This window comes from Carcharhinus amblyrhynchos, chromosome 26 (assembly GCF_965287045.1).
Source record: "Carcharhinus amblyrhynchos chromosome 26, sCarAmb.v2.hapA, whole genome shotgun sequence".
Classification (NCBI taxonomy): Eukaryota; Metazoa; Chordata; class Chondrichthyes; order Carcharhiniformes; family Carcharhinidae; genus Carcharhinus; species Carcharhinus amblyrhynchos.
This window is the reverse complement of record NC_137349.1, coordinates 25,428,483-25,445,779: the sequence shown is the minus strand read 5'-3', so window position 1 is coordinate 25,445,779 and position 17,297 is coordinate 25,428,483. Positions and strand designations below refer to the sequence as shown.

At 43.7% G+C, this 17,297-nt stretch overlaps 1 protein-coding gene across 3 annotated transcripts in view; it reads left to right on the top strand.

Moving 5' to 3' along the window:
* slc1a6 (solute carrier family 1 member 6) overlaps nucleotides 1-17,297 on the top strand; it is a 122,749-nt gene that overhangs the window by 95,816 nt on the left and 9,636 nt on the right. For all 3 annotated transcript variants that reach the window (XM_080213142.1, XM_080213141.1, XM_080213140.1), the window contains 5 exons: nucleotides 447-651; nucleotides 1,822-1,864; nucleotides 5,944-6,257; nucleotides 15,553-15,786; nucleotides 15,956-16,150. In XM_080213142.1, coding sequence (XP_080069268.1) covers nucleotides 447-651; nucleotides 1,822-1,864; nucleotides 5,944-6,257; nucleotides 15,553-15,786; nucleotides 15,956-16,150 — 991 coding nt within the window. The remainder of the gene's footprint in view (nucleotides 1-446; nucleotides 652-1,821; nucleotides 1,865-5,943; nucleotides 6,258-15,552; nucleotides 15,787-15,955; nucleotides 16,151-17,297) is intronic.

Below are 17,297 nucleotides of genomic sequence, written 5' to 3'. Positions count from 1 at the left end.
GAATGTAAAGAGGAACTTTTTTACACAGCGAGTGGTAATGATTTGGAACTTGTTACCCACAAGAGTGATTGAAGCGGAAACAACCACTCATTTCAAAAGAAGATTTGATGGGTAATTGAAGGAAATAAACTGACGGAGTTACAGGGATTGAGCAGAGGAGTGGGACTGACTGGATTGTCCCATGGGGAGCCAGCAAATGACAGGCTCAGTGGCCTCCTGTAGATGACTATGAATCCTGTGACAGTGAGTGGGTTGCTTTAGAAAGCAGTGCAATGATGAATAGCTTACACAGCAGATTGCTTTAACAGTGAGCCTTCAGCAGTAAGCAAGTTATTTTGTGATAGTGATCAGCTACTTCCAGTGATAATGTGCCTGTTTTATAACTCTGCTGCTTCTACACAGGGCATTCTGCATCTGAATTGTTCCCTTTATCCATTCTCAATTAGGAATGGCAGCCCTGGACAGCAAAGCATCGGGTAAGATGGGAATCCGAGCTGTGGTTTTTTACATGGTGACCACTGTCATTGCTGTGTTCATTGGAATTGTCATGGTAATGATCATCCATCCTGGGAAAGGATCAAAGGTTGACCTACATCGGGAGGGAAAGATTGAGAAGGTGCAGGCTGCTGATGCTTTCATGGATCTAATCAGGTCAGTAAATCTCAAAATGAGAGGTATCTGGTTGTGCGGTAATCAGACAGTGGATTAGGTGGCCTTTTATTTCAAGGAGCTGGCTTTGAATTGCAGAACAGAGTCCCGTTCCTTTGTCCTCATGAATGGAATTTGGGCTGAACCTATTTCTGTCAGGATAGTGTCACCTCTTGAGTTCTTTGAGAAACTCCCAACAGGAGAAGGGCCAAGTTCTTCTTCCACTCGATCCCTTTTCATTGTCCGACCAGAATTGAAGGTTTCTCTATAAAAGAAAACCACTAGTTCAGTGCACGAACAATGGTCATTTCTTTCTTTCACATCAACGCAAGTCCTTTTTGTTTGTCATTTGTCTTTCTTCTGCATAAAGGAAGTATACTTGGTGTACGACAGTAATAATTGGATCCCGCAATGATATATCCAAACAGCCATTGATTTAAACCAGATACATGGCTGTTTGAGAGTCACACACCAAAGGAGCAGGCAACAAGTTGACTTTGTCTCATTCAGCACTCTGACAAGAGCAACAAGTGCCCATTTGGCGGAGTGGTAAGGGATGATGCAATGAAATCCCATTTTGCACCATTGGCAATGTTGAAGTTTATTTATTGGTCACAAGTAAGGCTTACATTAACACGGCAATGAAGTTACTGTGAAATTCCCCTTGTCGCCACACTCCGGCATCTGTTCAGGTCAATGCAACTAAGCAGCACGTCTTTCAGACTACAGGAGAAGACCAGAGCACCCGGAGGAAACCCACACAGACAAGAGGAGAACTGCACACAGACCCAGGCCAGAAATCAAACCCGGGATCCTGGCACTGTGAGGCAGCAGTGCTAACCACTGTGCCACTATGCCATCCACCCGGGAAAGGTTCCAGTTATTTCAGGGCATTCCAGTATAGGAGTAGTTTATCCATCTCAACAATTTTCGGTCTTCATGCCCTAATGATATGGCTGACATGTAACTTAAAATCTTTTGAGGAGGACTCACTTAATGTTGGCTCTATATTTGTCTAATATAACTGTCCAAGACAGATTTGTACCTCTTCGTACTGTTATCATTTTCATCATCTAAAGTATAGATCAACAGCAGACATACCACAACAGAGATCAAGATACAATTGCTGAATTATTGTCTCAGTACTAATTCTTCCTCCTTCATGTTCCACAGGAATATGTTCCCGCCCAATCTAGTTGAGGCTTGTTTCAAACAGGTGAGTAGTTATTAAACATAGACTCAATCTTAAATCTGTGTCCAAATGATGAATAATCCTTTTGAACAGGAGGGGAGCTAGGCTGAAGTGGTTCCCACTTTCTTGGCTGTTCAATCCAATGTGCACTTTAATGCTTCAAAGGAACTCAAGCTAAAAGCCAGCATTACTCCCACTGAAACTTACAGGATACTGAAAGGCCTGGATAGAGTGGACGTGGGAAAGATGTTTCCATTAGTAGGAGGATCTGAGAGCAAAGGGACAACACTTAAGAATCGAGATGGGGAGGAATTTCTTCAGCCAGAGCATGGTAAATCTGTAGAAATCATTGCTACAGAAAGATGTGGGAGCCAGATCATTTAAGACAGAGATGGATAGGTTCTTGATTGGTAAGGGGATCAAAGGTTACGGGAAAAAGGCGGGAGGATGGGGGTTGAGAAACATATCAGCCACGTTTGAAGGGTGGAGCGGACTAAATGGGCTGAATGATTCTGCTCTTGAATCTAAAGTTTATTTATTCACCACAAATAGGCTTACATTAACACTGCAATGAAGTTAATGTGAAAATCCCCTATGGTCTTATGGAGACTTGGAAAATCTTCCAACCAATGATAATCAATCCAACAAAAGAATCAATTATGCTCAAAAGTTCTTCTGCTGGCTCCATGTGGAGCTGAAGTTTTAAAAAATTTTACTGCACAGTCTTAGACATACTGACCTTAATCAGAGCAACATGGCACCACTCCAATCTTGTTATCTACATACCTGCTAATTTAGACAGGGTTATATCTCCTGTCACCTCGCTTCTGCTGGCCATTGGTATTTAGGACACAAGGTATTTTTTCCACTATAAAAATAACAAACGCAAAGTTTCTAGAAAGAAAAGCAAAATGCTGCAGATGCTGGGAAAAAAAAGAGAAATACAGAAAGCATTCAGCAGGTCAGGCAGCATCTGGAGAGAAAGAAACAGAGTTAACTTTTCATCTCATTGACACGTCAGCAGGTGCTTCATCTCTTACATGCGTTCCGTGAAAGTTCTGTCAAAAAATGTTCCATAGGTTTTTCTTGACTTTGCTTAGGTTACTTAATATATCCAAATTCCTTTCACCTTCCACTGTTCGATCAAGAAAAGCTTCCTTAACTCAAATAGTTATAATTGCAACCTTGATTTAGTGTCCTCGTTGATGCTTGCCTTTGTCAATGCTCCATAAATTCCAATTTGTCCAAAATGCAACTGCTTGTACTTTCTCCCAGATAAATCCCACTCCACTGTCATTCCAGTTCTATCTGCTTTACATTGACTTCCTGCCTTTCAGTATATTAAATTTACATTTTCAACTTTTTTATACATACAAACTTTTCCTGGTTGACTTTCCTTCCCACAGCCTTCAGTCTTCTAACCCTGGCCTCCAGAATATCCCACCTTCCCAGTAGCTGCAGAGTTTTCTGCTACCTTTCTGTCACTCTCTGAAATGATCTCCTCTGTACCCCTATCTCTCTTTCTCCCATCCTTTTTAACTACTTCTCAAACTGTATTTCCTGTGTTATCAATCATCTCCTGTAATTTCCTCCCCTTGGCAAGGTGTTACTTTTACCCTTCTGAAAAGTCTGTTGTGACATTAAAGTGCAGAACATTAGTGTTGCTGCAGTAGTACCAGTACTGATAATTGTTGTAATTGTTGTAAGTAACCATGGATTAGTGTATTAAGAGTAATACTAAACAAGTAAAATAACACAATAGTGTTAATGCAATGTTATAGTGTTAATGTGAGTCCCATACCAAATTAGTCATATTTACAGCTTGGAACCAGGCCCTTCGGCCCAACTTGTCCATGCTGCCCTTTTTTTTAAAACCACTAAGCTAGTCCCAATTGCCCGCTTTTGCCCATATCCGTCTATACCCATCTTACCCATATAACTGTCTAAATGCTTTTTAAAAGACAAAATTGTACCTGCCTCTACTAACGCCTCTGGCAGCTTGTTCAGCACGCTCATCACCCTCCGTGTGAAAAAATTGTTCCTCTGGACACTTCTGTATTTCTCTCCTCTCACCTTAAACCTATGCCCTCTAGTTTTAGACTCCCCTACCTTTAGGAAAAGACGTTGACTATTTAGCTGATCTATGCCCCTCATTATTTTATAGACCTCTATAAGATCACCTCTGAGTCTCCTACGCTCCAGGGAATAAAGTCCCCGTCTACCCAGCCTCTCCTTATTACTCAAACCATCAAGTCCTGGTAGCATCCTAGTAAATCTTTTCTGCACTCTTTCTAGTTTAATAATATCCTTTCTATAATCGGGCTTGTGCCTCTAATTGGGAAAAGAGCAGAAAGATCCTGACCTTGAAATTACACCGTAGAGAACTAACATACAGGAACTGAATGCACTCTACCTAAATGCCTATCTCTGTTATTTTAATAACGGCAGTGTTTAATTATTCCAAACACTGTCTACATCCACGTCACAGGAATCTTTTCAAGAAGCCACAGGGGACAACATATAACTTTGCTGCATTAAGAATGCCACTAAAATGATGATTAATTTCCTATTTGCCTTCCACTAGAGCGCACAGAGCACAAACTTAAAACCCAAAGGACTTAGCATTTCCCCAGATACTCCTAGAGAAACTTGCTGCAAACCCAATAGCCTTGGTTTAACTTCAGCACAGCTAATCATTACTATGTTTAAAGCGTCATCAGCTTGCTCTCTGAAGAAACCCTGGCAGATAAAATCACATCATTGCAAACGTAAGGTGAGCAGATGGAATGCATGAGCTAGATTTCTTTTAAAGCATCTATCTGTAGCACACTAGAACAATCCCTAACAGTATAAGGAGAAAAGGGCACCCTCTGAAAACAGCTCTGCACAAACATTCTTCTCGACAGGTTCAAATAGGCAAGAAGAAGCAAATTGTAACACAGGGAGAAGTTTAAGTTTAAGCATTAGAGTCACAAGAAAGCTTACATTAACACTGCAATGAATTTACTGTGAAAATCCCCTAGTCGCCACACATCGGCACCTATGCGGGTACACTGAGTGAGAATTTAGCACAGCCAATGTACCTAACCTTTTGGACTGTGGGAGGAAAGCAGTGTACCCGGAGGGGGCTCGCACAGACATGAGGAGAACATGCAAACGCCACACAGACAGTGACCCAAGCCAGGAATTGAACCTTTGTGCCTGGCACTGTCAGACAGCATTGCTAACCACTGTGCCACCTTATAGCAACAAGGCATTGCTGAAGAAACAAAGCCAGAAAAAATGGTAGTGGGTGGGGGTCAGTGATTAGGCAAGAACTCTGAAAAGTTTTGTCATCACCTCAGGAGGTCTAACAGTCAATGAGAAAAGAAAGTTAACTTTAGAAAATTCCTGAGAAAGGAAATGGTGCTATTAAGTATCTGGTTAAACAAGATTTGGAAGGGACGTTCTGGTCTGTTTTATCAACTGAATGCTGATGAGCTACCCAACCACCTGCTGTGTTTTGTTAGTCCATGACACTTGCTCCCATTTTCCACATCCAAAGCTGATTTCAAGACAGATGTAACGTCAGTTTTTTTTTGCTAGCCCAGCATTAGGGCTACAGAGCCAAGATGAGTTGCACTACAGATTAGTCAGACCATTGAGTCCCTACAGTGCAGAAGGGGGCCATTCAGCCCATCGGGTCTGCATCAATCACAATCCCACCCAGGCCCTATTCCCTTCAATCTCGCATATTTACCCTGCTAATTCCCCTCACACTAGGGTCAATTTATCATGGCCAATCCACCTACCCCACACATCTTTGGAGTCCGGGAGGAAACCGGAGCACCCAAAGGGAACCCATGCAAGCACGGGGACAATGTGCAATCTCCGCACGGACGGTGACCCGAGGCCAGGATTGAACCCAGCTCCCTAGTGCTGTGAGGCAGCAGTGCTAACCACTGTGTCACTGTGCCGATCTCGTTGAATGGTGGCACAGACTTGAGGGGCTGGGTGGCCTACTCTTTCCCCGTGTCCTAACGTAAGGATGAGTTCAATGAAGATGAAGTGGAGGGGGTGTAAATCACTGAATGCTAATGCTCGTATTCCTTTGTCTTTTACAGTACAAAACGAATTATGACAGACGGAAAGTCATAGGACCTACAGCATCACCCATCAATCTTACGACCAGCACTGAGCCGTCGTCCATGGTGAACAACATCACTGATGCTTTCAGAAGACTGCAGGAGCTGATGTTGGATGAGGAGATTATTCCAGTTGCTGGCTCATCCAATGCAGTGAACGCACTGGGTCTCGTAGTCTTCTCCATTGCTTTTGGCCTTGTAATCGGCAACATGAAACAACGAGGCCAAGCACTGAAGGAATTTTTTGACTGCCTTAATGAAGCCATCATGAGATTGGTTGCAATTATAATCTGGTACGTCTGAGCATTGAGGTTTGTTTTAGAATTAGAGTTCGGGGAGTTGGAATTGGTTAGCACCCGAACCCAGGCAACACAGCACACTCTGAGTGGAGTGCACACTGCACTATTAATTGTAATGATTTCTGTCTCCAGCCAGATTTTCTCATTGGCTTCATGCCTCAGCAGCAGACCCAATATTGTTAGGGACTTGGGTTTCTTAAAGCTAGCCTGCACTTCTTAAAGGAGCACTGTGGCTGCAGCAGCACTGGGCACTGTTCTACATCTGAATCTGAAAGAGGGAGAAATGATGGCCAAGGGAGAAAGCAGGCTCCCAGATTTGGATGTTGCATTGGGGGCCTTGGTGGAAGAGGTGGAAAGGGAAAGATGTTCCGTAGCCTCAGGGGACTGGAGGCCCTCCAGACGCATAGTGAAAAGACAATAGGGAACAGGGGGTGACAGAGGTTAATACCAGGTGTGCAGCTCCAAGGACTTGGATGTAGAGCTGCAGGAAGTTAATGGCCTCAGCTGAATGGTCAAGGTCAGTGAATGCACTTTCAACTGCACCAGTAGCCTCAGCTGCTATTCCAATCAGCACACTCCATCACTATCATCCCAATCGAATAAGACTCATATCTAACTGTGGATGGTTCACCTCATCGTCACCCATTTACCACAGTTGCAAACTTTACATGCACTGCTCACAACTTTCACACACTACCAGTGACTCCACCATGACAGCCACATCACCCAGATTGCATGACACTCAGTGACACAATTCCTTTTCTCTTACAGAAGAAGATGGTGCACTGGAAGCAGCAGGAATTAATCAGAGAGGGCAAGGCATGCCAGCACCTTCCATCACCCAGGGAAGAGACTGTGCTGGCTGTTTCTGAGGCTGTGGCCACAGGTGGGGCTGAATCCACTGAAGATGACTATATCTTCATCCCTAATCCTCCTTCACACATCCCATTTCTCCTTCATCCCTAACACTGTTCTGACTTACAAGTTAACTTCACCACCAGCAAACAATTGTCCATTTTTTGTATCAGATACTCAACAACTTCAACCTGCTCAGGCAATAGGTGAAGAGCTGGAGGACAGTGAAGAAGGAGGAAGGCCATCACTTGATTTCACACTCCGAGCCAACAGTTCAGATAGTGACACTGTGAGCGGGATTTTCCAGCTGCGTTCAACCCAAAACCGGAAGATCCCGCCCAAGGTTGATGGACCTTTGCATGGTCCACCCCGCCGCCCACTCAGATTCACCCAGAGTGAAGAAAGTTCTTGTCCATGTGTGTACTTTCAAGCATAGAAGTGGGATCTGCACATGAGACGCTTGGCACAAAGAAGTTCACTACAGTCAGAACAATAGGAAAGGAGGCAATGTGTACCAGCTCACCAGGCAGTAAGATCCCACTAGCTCTTCTGAGGAAGATCCCAATGAGCATTTTGGGGACGGCAAATGAAAGAAGATGATAGGCTGATTAATGTACACATTGAAATGCTAGGTGCGTTGGGAAACTTCCAGATAGCCATTTTTTTCATTTATTTCATGGGACATGGGCGTCACTGGCTGGGCCAGCTTTTATTGCCCAATCCTGAGGGCATTTAAGAGTCAACCACATTGATGTGAACCTGGAGTCACATATGGACCAGACCAAGTAAGGACAGCAGATTTCCTTCCCTAAAGAACATTAGTGAACCAGATGGGATTTTATTGCAATCAACAATGGTTTCATGCTAATCATTAGATTTTTAATTCCAGATTTTTATTGAGTTCAAATTTCACCATCTGTTGTGGTGGGATTCGAACGTTGGTCTCCAGAGCATTCCTCTGGTCTCTCGATCACGAGTCAAGTGGATGACCAACTCTATCACGCACTTGCAGAACCAACTATAATGCAATGACTGATGGCTGATGTCTCATCCTCCCAGTACCTGAGTGCTGCAATGGGCGCTCACACCACTTGCACACTGACTCTGAGAACCAGTGTTTAAAGAGTCTTGCAAGATGTCCCAGCTGTCCAGAAATGTCAAATTACAGCAACAGCCAGAAGAAATAATTAGCAACTTACCCATTCAGTAGTTGCTGATCACTTGATGTGGTGCTGTTTGGAAGGGTCTTTCATATTAATGAACATGTGTTGGTGTAGTAGGTAAAGAGAGGGGACGGGAGCAATCTAAACCGGACACCAAACTCCATATTTGTGATATGCACTGGTTGGCATCATGAGCTGTTCACTCGGCATGTTCACAGTGGGTATTGTGTGTGTGTGTGTGTGTGTGTGTGTGTGTGTGTGTGTGTGTGTGTGTGTGTGTGTGTGTGTGTGTGTGTGTGTGTGTGTGTAAAACTAATATGGTTTCTAGTGCATTTGACTGCAGAAGTATAATGCATGGCACTACTGCCATCTTGCAACCAAGCAGCACCCAAATACTAGAAGCTACCAAGCCCAGTTTCACTACTTCCCCCACCCCATACCAAGTCTGGTAAGTACTGAATCTTTGGTAGTATCAGACTTTCTTCGTTTAATGCTATAATTAAGAGCAGTGTTTTCTGTCTGGTTTACCCATAAGTGGCTAAAGGAAAAATCTTGGACAAGGAGCAGTGCCTTGACTCCCAACACTACATTATTTGCCAGAGGTGACAACAGGCACCTGATGTGCCTACCCAATTATAGGCAAGCATTGCCAATTTCCAGATTTCAGGACAAGCAAATCATTCATTGCGAAAACAAAATCTTTAGCTGGGACTGCAGGCTGACTTGTATTGCTGTAAAAAAGGTGCCACAGTGAATTCCTTTCCACATGTTCTGAATGGCTGTTCCAGTGACACAGTAGATGGCTGTGTGCCGTACCTGAAATATTAAAATTCCTCTGACCCCCTACATATGGGTCAGCGGCGCCTAAACCACCCTAGGGAGAGTAGGGGGGGCGCAATATGTAAGTGACAACCTCCCGTACACAACAAATGGTTCACCTCAATTCAGCACACAGGAAAGTCTAGCCCACAGTTTGCAAAATTGATGTTTGAAAATATGTCTGGCAGACAGTCTAATATTTTGATGTAAGCAAACACAGATGAAAGGGACTCTCAGAACTACATCTGCGGGGATGTTAAAAGCCAAATGGGCTTCTGTTTTCCTTCTATTCTTTCCCACGAAAGACTGAAAACCAGCCAATGCATTCGGAGCATTATATAAATAGATGTTAAGCTTCTGCATATTGTAGCTATTCCCTCAAGATTGAGGATGTTAGTGTGGATCAGGATGGTGTGGATCCAGAAGGAGCCCCCAATTGAACAATGCTAATGAATATCTGAACTCTTACTCCTCCACCTAAAACCCAAGCATGCATTCAAATAGTGCTCACTGACAGCCAGATAGAAAGAGACAAGTGACTTTAAGCAGACAACACAGATCAACAAAGTAAATTGGACAATATATATCTCTGGCTGGAACAACAGTAGATGGAGTTAAATAGCAATAAGTGTTAAAGCACTGCATATAGAAAAATTAGTCAACAGATTGGGGGAAAAGCCATTATTAGAAATATTGTGGCTGTAATTGGACAGGATTGGAATTAAAGCAGGGCGAGACAACATAGAAGGGTTGAAGGATGGTGCTGTTGACCATAGAAAAGGCTGCAGAGGGATAAAGGAGAAATAAAACATTCTGGTTGTCATCACAGATCACAAAGTCTGTGATTTTGAATAGAACTACTGAAGGAGAGTTTCAGTCCTACGAAGACAGTCTCATTGAAAACAAGTTTCAACATTAGCTGGATTTGATGAGGAATTTTTTTTTAAATGATTTGGTGGTCTGCTGTGGAAAGGGTGGAAGCCTGGATGAAGATCTACAAATAGCAAAGGAGATACAAGAAGGGTGATTTGTTCAAGAACCCTAGGGAGGTAAAGAAAGTAAAAGATGGGGAACAAGCAAAGATTTTCAATCAGAACAGTGATAACAGGAGAGAAAGCCGTTTTTCCATTCATTCATGAGATGTGGGATTCACTGGCAAGGCCAGCATTCATTACCCATTCTTAATTGCCTTTGCAAAGGTGGTAGTGGGCTGCCTTCTAGAAGCACTTGGTGGTTACCATTTAACTCCTATTGGATTGCAGTATGCCTGTTCACATTAATTTAAATGTGAGGTGATACATTTTGGTAGATCAAACTAGGGCAGTACATACTCAGTTAATGGTAGGGCAGTGGTAAGAGTTATAGAATTGAGAGATTTACAGAACAGGTTCATAGCTCCTTGAAAGTGGAGTCACAGGTGGACAGGATGAATGAAGAAGGCATTCGGCATGCTTGGTTTCGCTGGTCAGAACATTGAACACAAGAGTTCGGACATCTTGTTGAAGTTATGCAAGACATCAGTAAAGCCACACATGGAATACTGTGTACAGTTCTGGTCGCCCTATTATAGAAAGGATATTATTAAACTAGAAAGAGTGCAGAAAAGATTTACTAGGATGCTACCAGGACTTGATGGTTTGAGTTATAAGGAAAGGCCAGACAGTCTGGGATTTCTTTTTTCCCTGGAGAGTAGGAGGCTTTGGGGTGACCTTATAGAGGTCTATGAGATAATGAGAGGCGTAGATAAGGTAGACGGTCAACATCTTTTTCCAGTGGCAGGAGAGTCTAAAACTAGAGGGCATAGGTTAAAGGTGAGAGGGAAGAAATACAGTAGAGTCCAGAGGGGCAATTTTTTCACTGAGGGTGGTGAGTGTCTGGCACGAGCTGCCAGAAGCAGTAGTAGAGACGGGTACAATTTTATCTTTAAAAATGACTTAGACAGTTACATGCGTGAGATGGGTATAGAGGGATATAGGCCAAACGCAGGCTTTTGGAAATAGTTTAATGGTAACAACTGGGCAGTATGGACAAGTTGGGCTGAAGGGCCTGTTTCCATGCTGTAAACCTTTATGACTCTATGTATCTGATTAGTTTCTGATAGACTGAAGTATGCCTGAAAAAAAGATTACAGACTGAATTTCCAATATTCTGATTCGGTTAGATTCCAATGTGTCTGAAACGTTTTACCTGGTCATATTAGACTGCAGTCTATGGTAGACAGAACACAGATTCTTTCAGAGGAAATCTAGAGTAACTCAACAAGCCTGCTCCACCCAACATCTATGTATTCTATATCTTCCCTCCCACACAACTTCTTCCTGTAGAGTTTATTTCCTTTAATTCTCCCGATTAAAAAAGGGAAGCAATTTTGTTAAGTATCCCTGTTCCAAACCACATCCTTTAAAACATGCCAATTTAGACTGAAATCATCTACTTACTCTGTTGGGGGTATAAGATTGTTGTAATCTACCACTTTGGCCAGGGCTTCTCAATTTAGCTTGTGTTCTCTGCTCCTATATTCATCGGGTAGGATAAACAGCTTATTCACTTCAAGATCATCTTTCATCCATTTTGAAGACCTGTATTATGCCCTTCGCAATCTTTTCCTTCGTGTATACGGGAACCATTCCTAAAGGACCGAGACTGTCGTTTGCAAAGTTAAGAATCTAGTTTTTTCAGTGCCTTCTTAGTTTTTTTTATAGCAGAAAAACTGAGAGAAGAAAAGCAGGGAGAAAGTGAAGCCTAAAAATGGAGTTAGATTTGGAGAAGATCGGTCTTTATTTTGAACAGCTCTCAGCCTGAAGAAAAGAGGCAAGGGATGAATGAGGCACAGTTAAACGCAATGACAACTCCTAATTATTTACACAGCACACAGACACCACTTTCATGGGGCTTTGATGGCAGCTCCAAGGTTTCTGGCAAGCAACTGCTCACAGCGGTTGAACTAAATTCTTGTTTGCCAAGCTTGGTTTTCTTGGAATCGAGTCTGAAAAACATTCTCTCTGTATCCACTGAGCCAGCTGATGCACTGAAGATGTAAGAAGCAGCACAATGCAAGTTCATTCAATGGTGACACTTCAGTGTGTGAGGTATCACACCATGCCAAATTGGAAAGAGGAGAAATAAAATGCTTAACTTTTTTTATATATATAAATCTTAATAGTTATAAATCTAATGTTTCTTATACTTAGAAGCTTTCTGCGTCCGGTGATGCATGAGATAGACAAAGCACGTGTTTATGTCTGCTCCCATAGCTAAATATCCCTGGAATGTGTTGCCAGCCTCTCAATAGAGGCAAAACTGCATTGCAACTGATTTACCGGGAGACCCTCCTGCTCTTACCATCTACCAGAAGTGTACTGGAAGGATGTATAGGTTGGTAGAAACCTGTCTGGCTACATTATAAATGTATCTTCCATGGCCATCAAAGAACAAAGAAAATTACAGCACAGGAACAAGCCCTTCGGCCTTCCGAGCCTGCACCATTCATGCTGCCCAACTGAACTAAAACCTCCTACCCTTCCAGGGACAATATCCCTCTATTCCCTTCCTATTCACGTATTTGTCAAGACGCCCCTTAAAAGTCACTATCGTATCTGTTTCCACTACCTTTCCCGGCAGCGAGTTCCAGGCACCCACCACCCTCTGTGTAAAAAAAACTTGCCTCATACACCTCCTTTAAATCTTGTCTCTCACACCTTAAACCTAGTAATTGACTCTGCAACCTGGGAACAAGCTTCTGAGTATCCATTCTGTCCATGCACCTCATAATTTTGTAGACTTCTATCAAGTTGCCCCTCAATCTCTGTCATTCCAGTGAGAATAAACCGAGTTTCTCCACTTCTCCACATAGCTAAAAGTTCAAGTAGGAATTGAACCTGGAACTTCTAACTCAGAGGCTGTGGTGCTGCCCACTGTCCCCCAAGAACTTTCACAAAAGATCCACTGCCTATATTTTTCATGGATCATTTCTATAATTAGTAACTTGAGTCAAATTCTGGAACATTTAATCTGACCCTCTTCCTGTCCCCAATGAAATATATCAACGCTGTAGTGCAGTTGCACAATGTTTTTTGCACTAATTGGTTTTAATAATCCTCTCAGTATGGAGTAGATTAGAGTTGGTCCTCAAACAGGAACAATGCAATTATCAATCTAGCTGTGGTTTCCAAGGAATACCTCTGCCTGGGCCAAGCAGAGTGCAGTGTTTATTGTGGGATTTGTTCCTTTTCATTAGATTCCCTGCCACCCTACACATCGCAAACTGATCAACTTTTTCTTTGGTCACACAATGCTGGCAGTGACGTCTAGGGCACACTTTCAGCTCTCAGTTGCTTTAGTCCCAGAAGATAGGGTTACATCACCTCTGGTCCATCTGACAGCTACAGTCCTGCCTTTATTTGCCCAACTCATCTAGGCCTTTCCATGCCAATGGAATAGCAAGTGGACAATTAATGAGCACATTGGATGATTGCTCTGTGTCAGTCGGACAGCTTTTTCACCAATTTCAATATTTTAATTGCTAGTAAGCAAAAGAACTTGAAGGGAATTACAAGATTTACAAAGTTATTTTTGACGCCTCGATTTTTTTTTCCCCTGAGTTGCTCACAGCAGTGCTCTGGAGATTTGTCTCTAATCACTGGAGGTTCAGGACCTATGGCTACCCTAGCAACAGAAGCGGTAAGAAGGAAGCTTGTTAAGAAGGCTTTAAGCAATAAGACAAACACCATGAACAGGTGAAACTGGCCTCACTTTCAGAATTTGACATTGAAAATTAGTCTTGCAATGCACACACATTTTGTTAGTGATCTCATTGTGAACATTACAACCCCATATCTCAAAGTGACGTACGCACATCTCCCAATGCTAAGAAAATGGAGAATTTGGGTGTTTTAAAGCTTGTAAAGCAGAGGCAGAATCTGATCTTACTGGTTCACCAAGCCGGAAAGCTGTAAAAAGCAATTCTAAAAGTCTGAAACCATTTCTTACTTAGGGCAGCATTTTATGGTGGCAGGGCTTCCAACTCCACATTGAATAAGACAGCAGGGAATAGGTCCCCTCTTCATAAGGCAGCCATTTGACTTTCTAAGGAGCATTAACGAGCTGGAGGTGAGTCATCGGCCCCCATCCAGGGAGGAAGTCTCTCCTCTTCGAAGTGCCAGCCATCTGATTGCTTGGAGGAAGTCACCATCAGGAGTAATGGCCACTGCCAAGACTGCATTCAGTCCTGGACATCGAGGAGGGGGGAGGGTGGTGTGCTCTCAACGGGGCAGCGATCAGAAGTCTCTATGGGTCATGGGGGCGGGTGGGCGGGGGGGATGGTAGGGATCAGGGAAGCCCATGATTGCAAAAGGAGGCCCATAAAGGAGGCACCCTACCAACCTTTCCCATCCAAGGCCATGAAAGCAAGCAATGCTCCCACACCCAGCCTCCTTCCACCATCCACAAAATGGCGACCAGGGCGGGAGGTGGCCAACGAATGAGGGTCTCAAATGGGGTAAGGAGAAGCAGGGAGACGGGCCCCAGTGGTGCTGGTGGTGCAGTGGGGTGTCAAGTTCTACTCTGTGTGCCAAGGTGGAATCATCCTAGTCAATTTTAATGCTTCTAGATCCTTATTGAAGTAAGGTGACCAAAATTGCACACAAAAGGTGGAATTTTATGCAACTCCCCCCTTCTCCCTTCATCCCCCAGATGTGAGTTCCAAGGCAGGGGGGAAGGGGGCCATTAGTCAGCCAGATAGATGCCTGATGGATCAAGCGAGCAGTGTTCATCTCTCATGGTGGCACTGGAGAGTTACCATGGTGGCTCCTAGGGATAGGGTTTCCACCTTTCTTGTGCTTAATTCAACAGGAGGCCCAACACTGCCCAGGCAGGTACGTGATTCGTACAAAACAATGTCAAGTTTCCTGAAAGTGCTCAACGTGGGATGTGATTCCCATTGCTTTCCCAGCCATTGGATATGAACTCGAATATTAAATTCTTCAGCATGTTTAGAACTGTCCCCACCCCGGTGTGTAAGTCTCCCATGGGTAATGTGAAGTGAACTCGACAGTCTGGAGACTGACGGTGCCAGGAAAATAATTAAAACTTACCTCCTTTGGGTATCCCTTGCTATGTACCTCTAATACAGGGTGGAGTGTACACAATACATTCTCCACCCAGTACTGTCTTAAAATGCCAATCTGGGACCTGGGTACATCACAAACTTCTGATTGGATATTATAAGGGCATAAAGCCTAACTCTTAGGCCTTTGCAAAGCTGCTGTTGACTGGATCAGGAGCAGGAATGTGGTAAGCTTTCCCCTCTCATTCTCCCACATCCTTTCCCCCCAACCTGGTGCAAACCTCCATTGTGTCCCCTTTTTGTTTTGAACTGTTCGCAATCGTACCTGAACTTGACTGGGACAAGGTACTGCCAGGCTGAGGAAATGCTGTGTCTTCTTCTGTTTCAGGTATGCCCCTATAGGTATCCTCTTCCTGATTGCAGGCAAAATCATGGAAATGCAAGACCTTACCGTGATGGGTGGACAGTTGGGAATGTACACTGTGACGGTGATTATTGGGCTGTTAATCCATGCACTCGTTGTCCTGCCACTTCTTTATTTTGTAGTCACCCACAAGAATCCCTGGGTTTTTATTGGTGGAATATTGCAGGCATTGATCACTGCACTTGGCACTTCATCCAGGTAAGCCTGTCCATTCTGATTGTAATAATCTGTTACCACTGAGAAATCTTTTGTCTGTCTGCATCTCTCTGATCCCCTCTGCATATCTTTCCATGTGCTCCCCCCTCTTCCTCTTTCTCTGTATCTCCCGCAATGGACTAAATAGTTTAATATCTATTCATTTTTGCAGTTCAGCAACTCTCCCAATCACCTTTAAATGTCTGGAAGAAAATAATGGTGTCGACAAGCATGTCACCCGCTTTGTCCTTCCTGTCGGAGCTACTATTAACATGGATGGCACAGCACTCTACGAGGCCCTGGCTGCCATCTTTATCGCCCAGGTCAACAATTATGATCTAAACTTTGGACAAATCATCACTATCAGGTAGAGTACTAGAGGGGAATTGAATTGAAATCAAACTTAGTCCAAATCACAAATTTTCAATTTAGTTCTAAGCTTGAAGTCTGCTGACCTTTACAGCAAACATTTACTTAATTTGTTTTTGTGCACTGATCCCTCTCAGGTGTGATTGAGAAATTTCCAGTAAATGAGTAAATATACCGTTACAAACACACTGGTGAAATTTTGCTCCTTGTTGGCAGTGTTGTCCCAGGTGGGAAAAGTGGAGGGCAGAATGTCGGTGGCATTGGCAGGTTTTGTTTCATAAAACTGATTGCTGACAAGTACTAAAGTGGTGGCTCACAATGTCACCTCCTCCTCCCCCCACCCCCCCACACCCTCACACCCTCTCACCCCACAGTGCTTCCTCCACAGAACTCTACCCTCCATCACTATAGAACCTCCAAACCACATCGCCCCCTCCCCATGGAACAGCCTTTGGCAGTGCCAGGATACTGCCCGGGTGTGGCCCCCCCCTTCACCCTGGGGAGGGGGGGGTGGCTGCTGTATTCAGCTATGCAACTCTGAGTTCTGCATGGCAGCTGCACATCATGGGGGACCTGTTTGTGATTCGCATAAATGGGAAATTTAATGTGAAGGTTCTATCAGGTGTAATGACTTGATCATTATATTTAAATTGATGCAAATGGGGGGATTTCTATCATGATATTGGCGGGGGAGGGACGAGTGGACAGTCAATTGGAGAAATTCCGCCAACCTAAAAGGCATTTTGGGACTCCCACTCGATTCTCTGCGCATCCCCCCCACCTCTCCCCACCACCCTTCTCCAACATTCCTGCCCCTGAACACGAGTGGAAAGTCTCTTCCTCCCACCCCTGCACCCCCCTCCCCAATAAAATTGTTTACATTGTTCAGAAAAAAAGTATAGTGGAAGGCACTTCTTCCCTGATTATTTAACTTACTGAGAACACTAACTTACACAGTTAGGTGACAAATATAAAGGGTTGATTTTTGCCAAAGGGATCTGAACCAAGCAGATAAACTGTGGATTGATGGATGTTAGTGTGAAGCAGTCGCTGGCATGGGTTTTTCGACTGCTACGATACATGAGGAGATTGTCAAAATTAATGGATGCACTCTGTTTCACATGCATTTTCAATTCTACTTACAC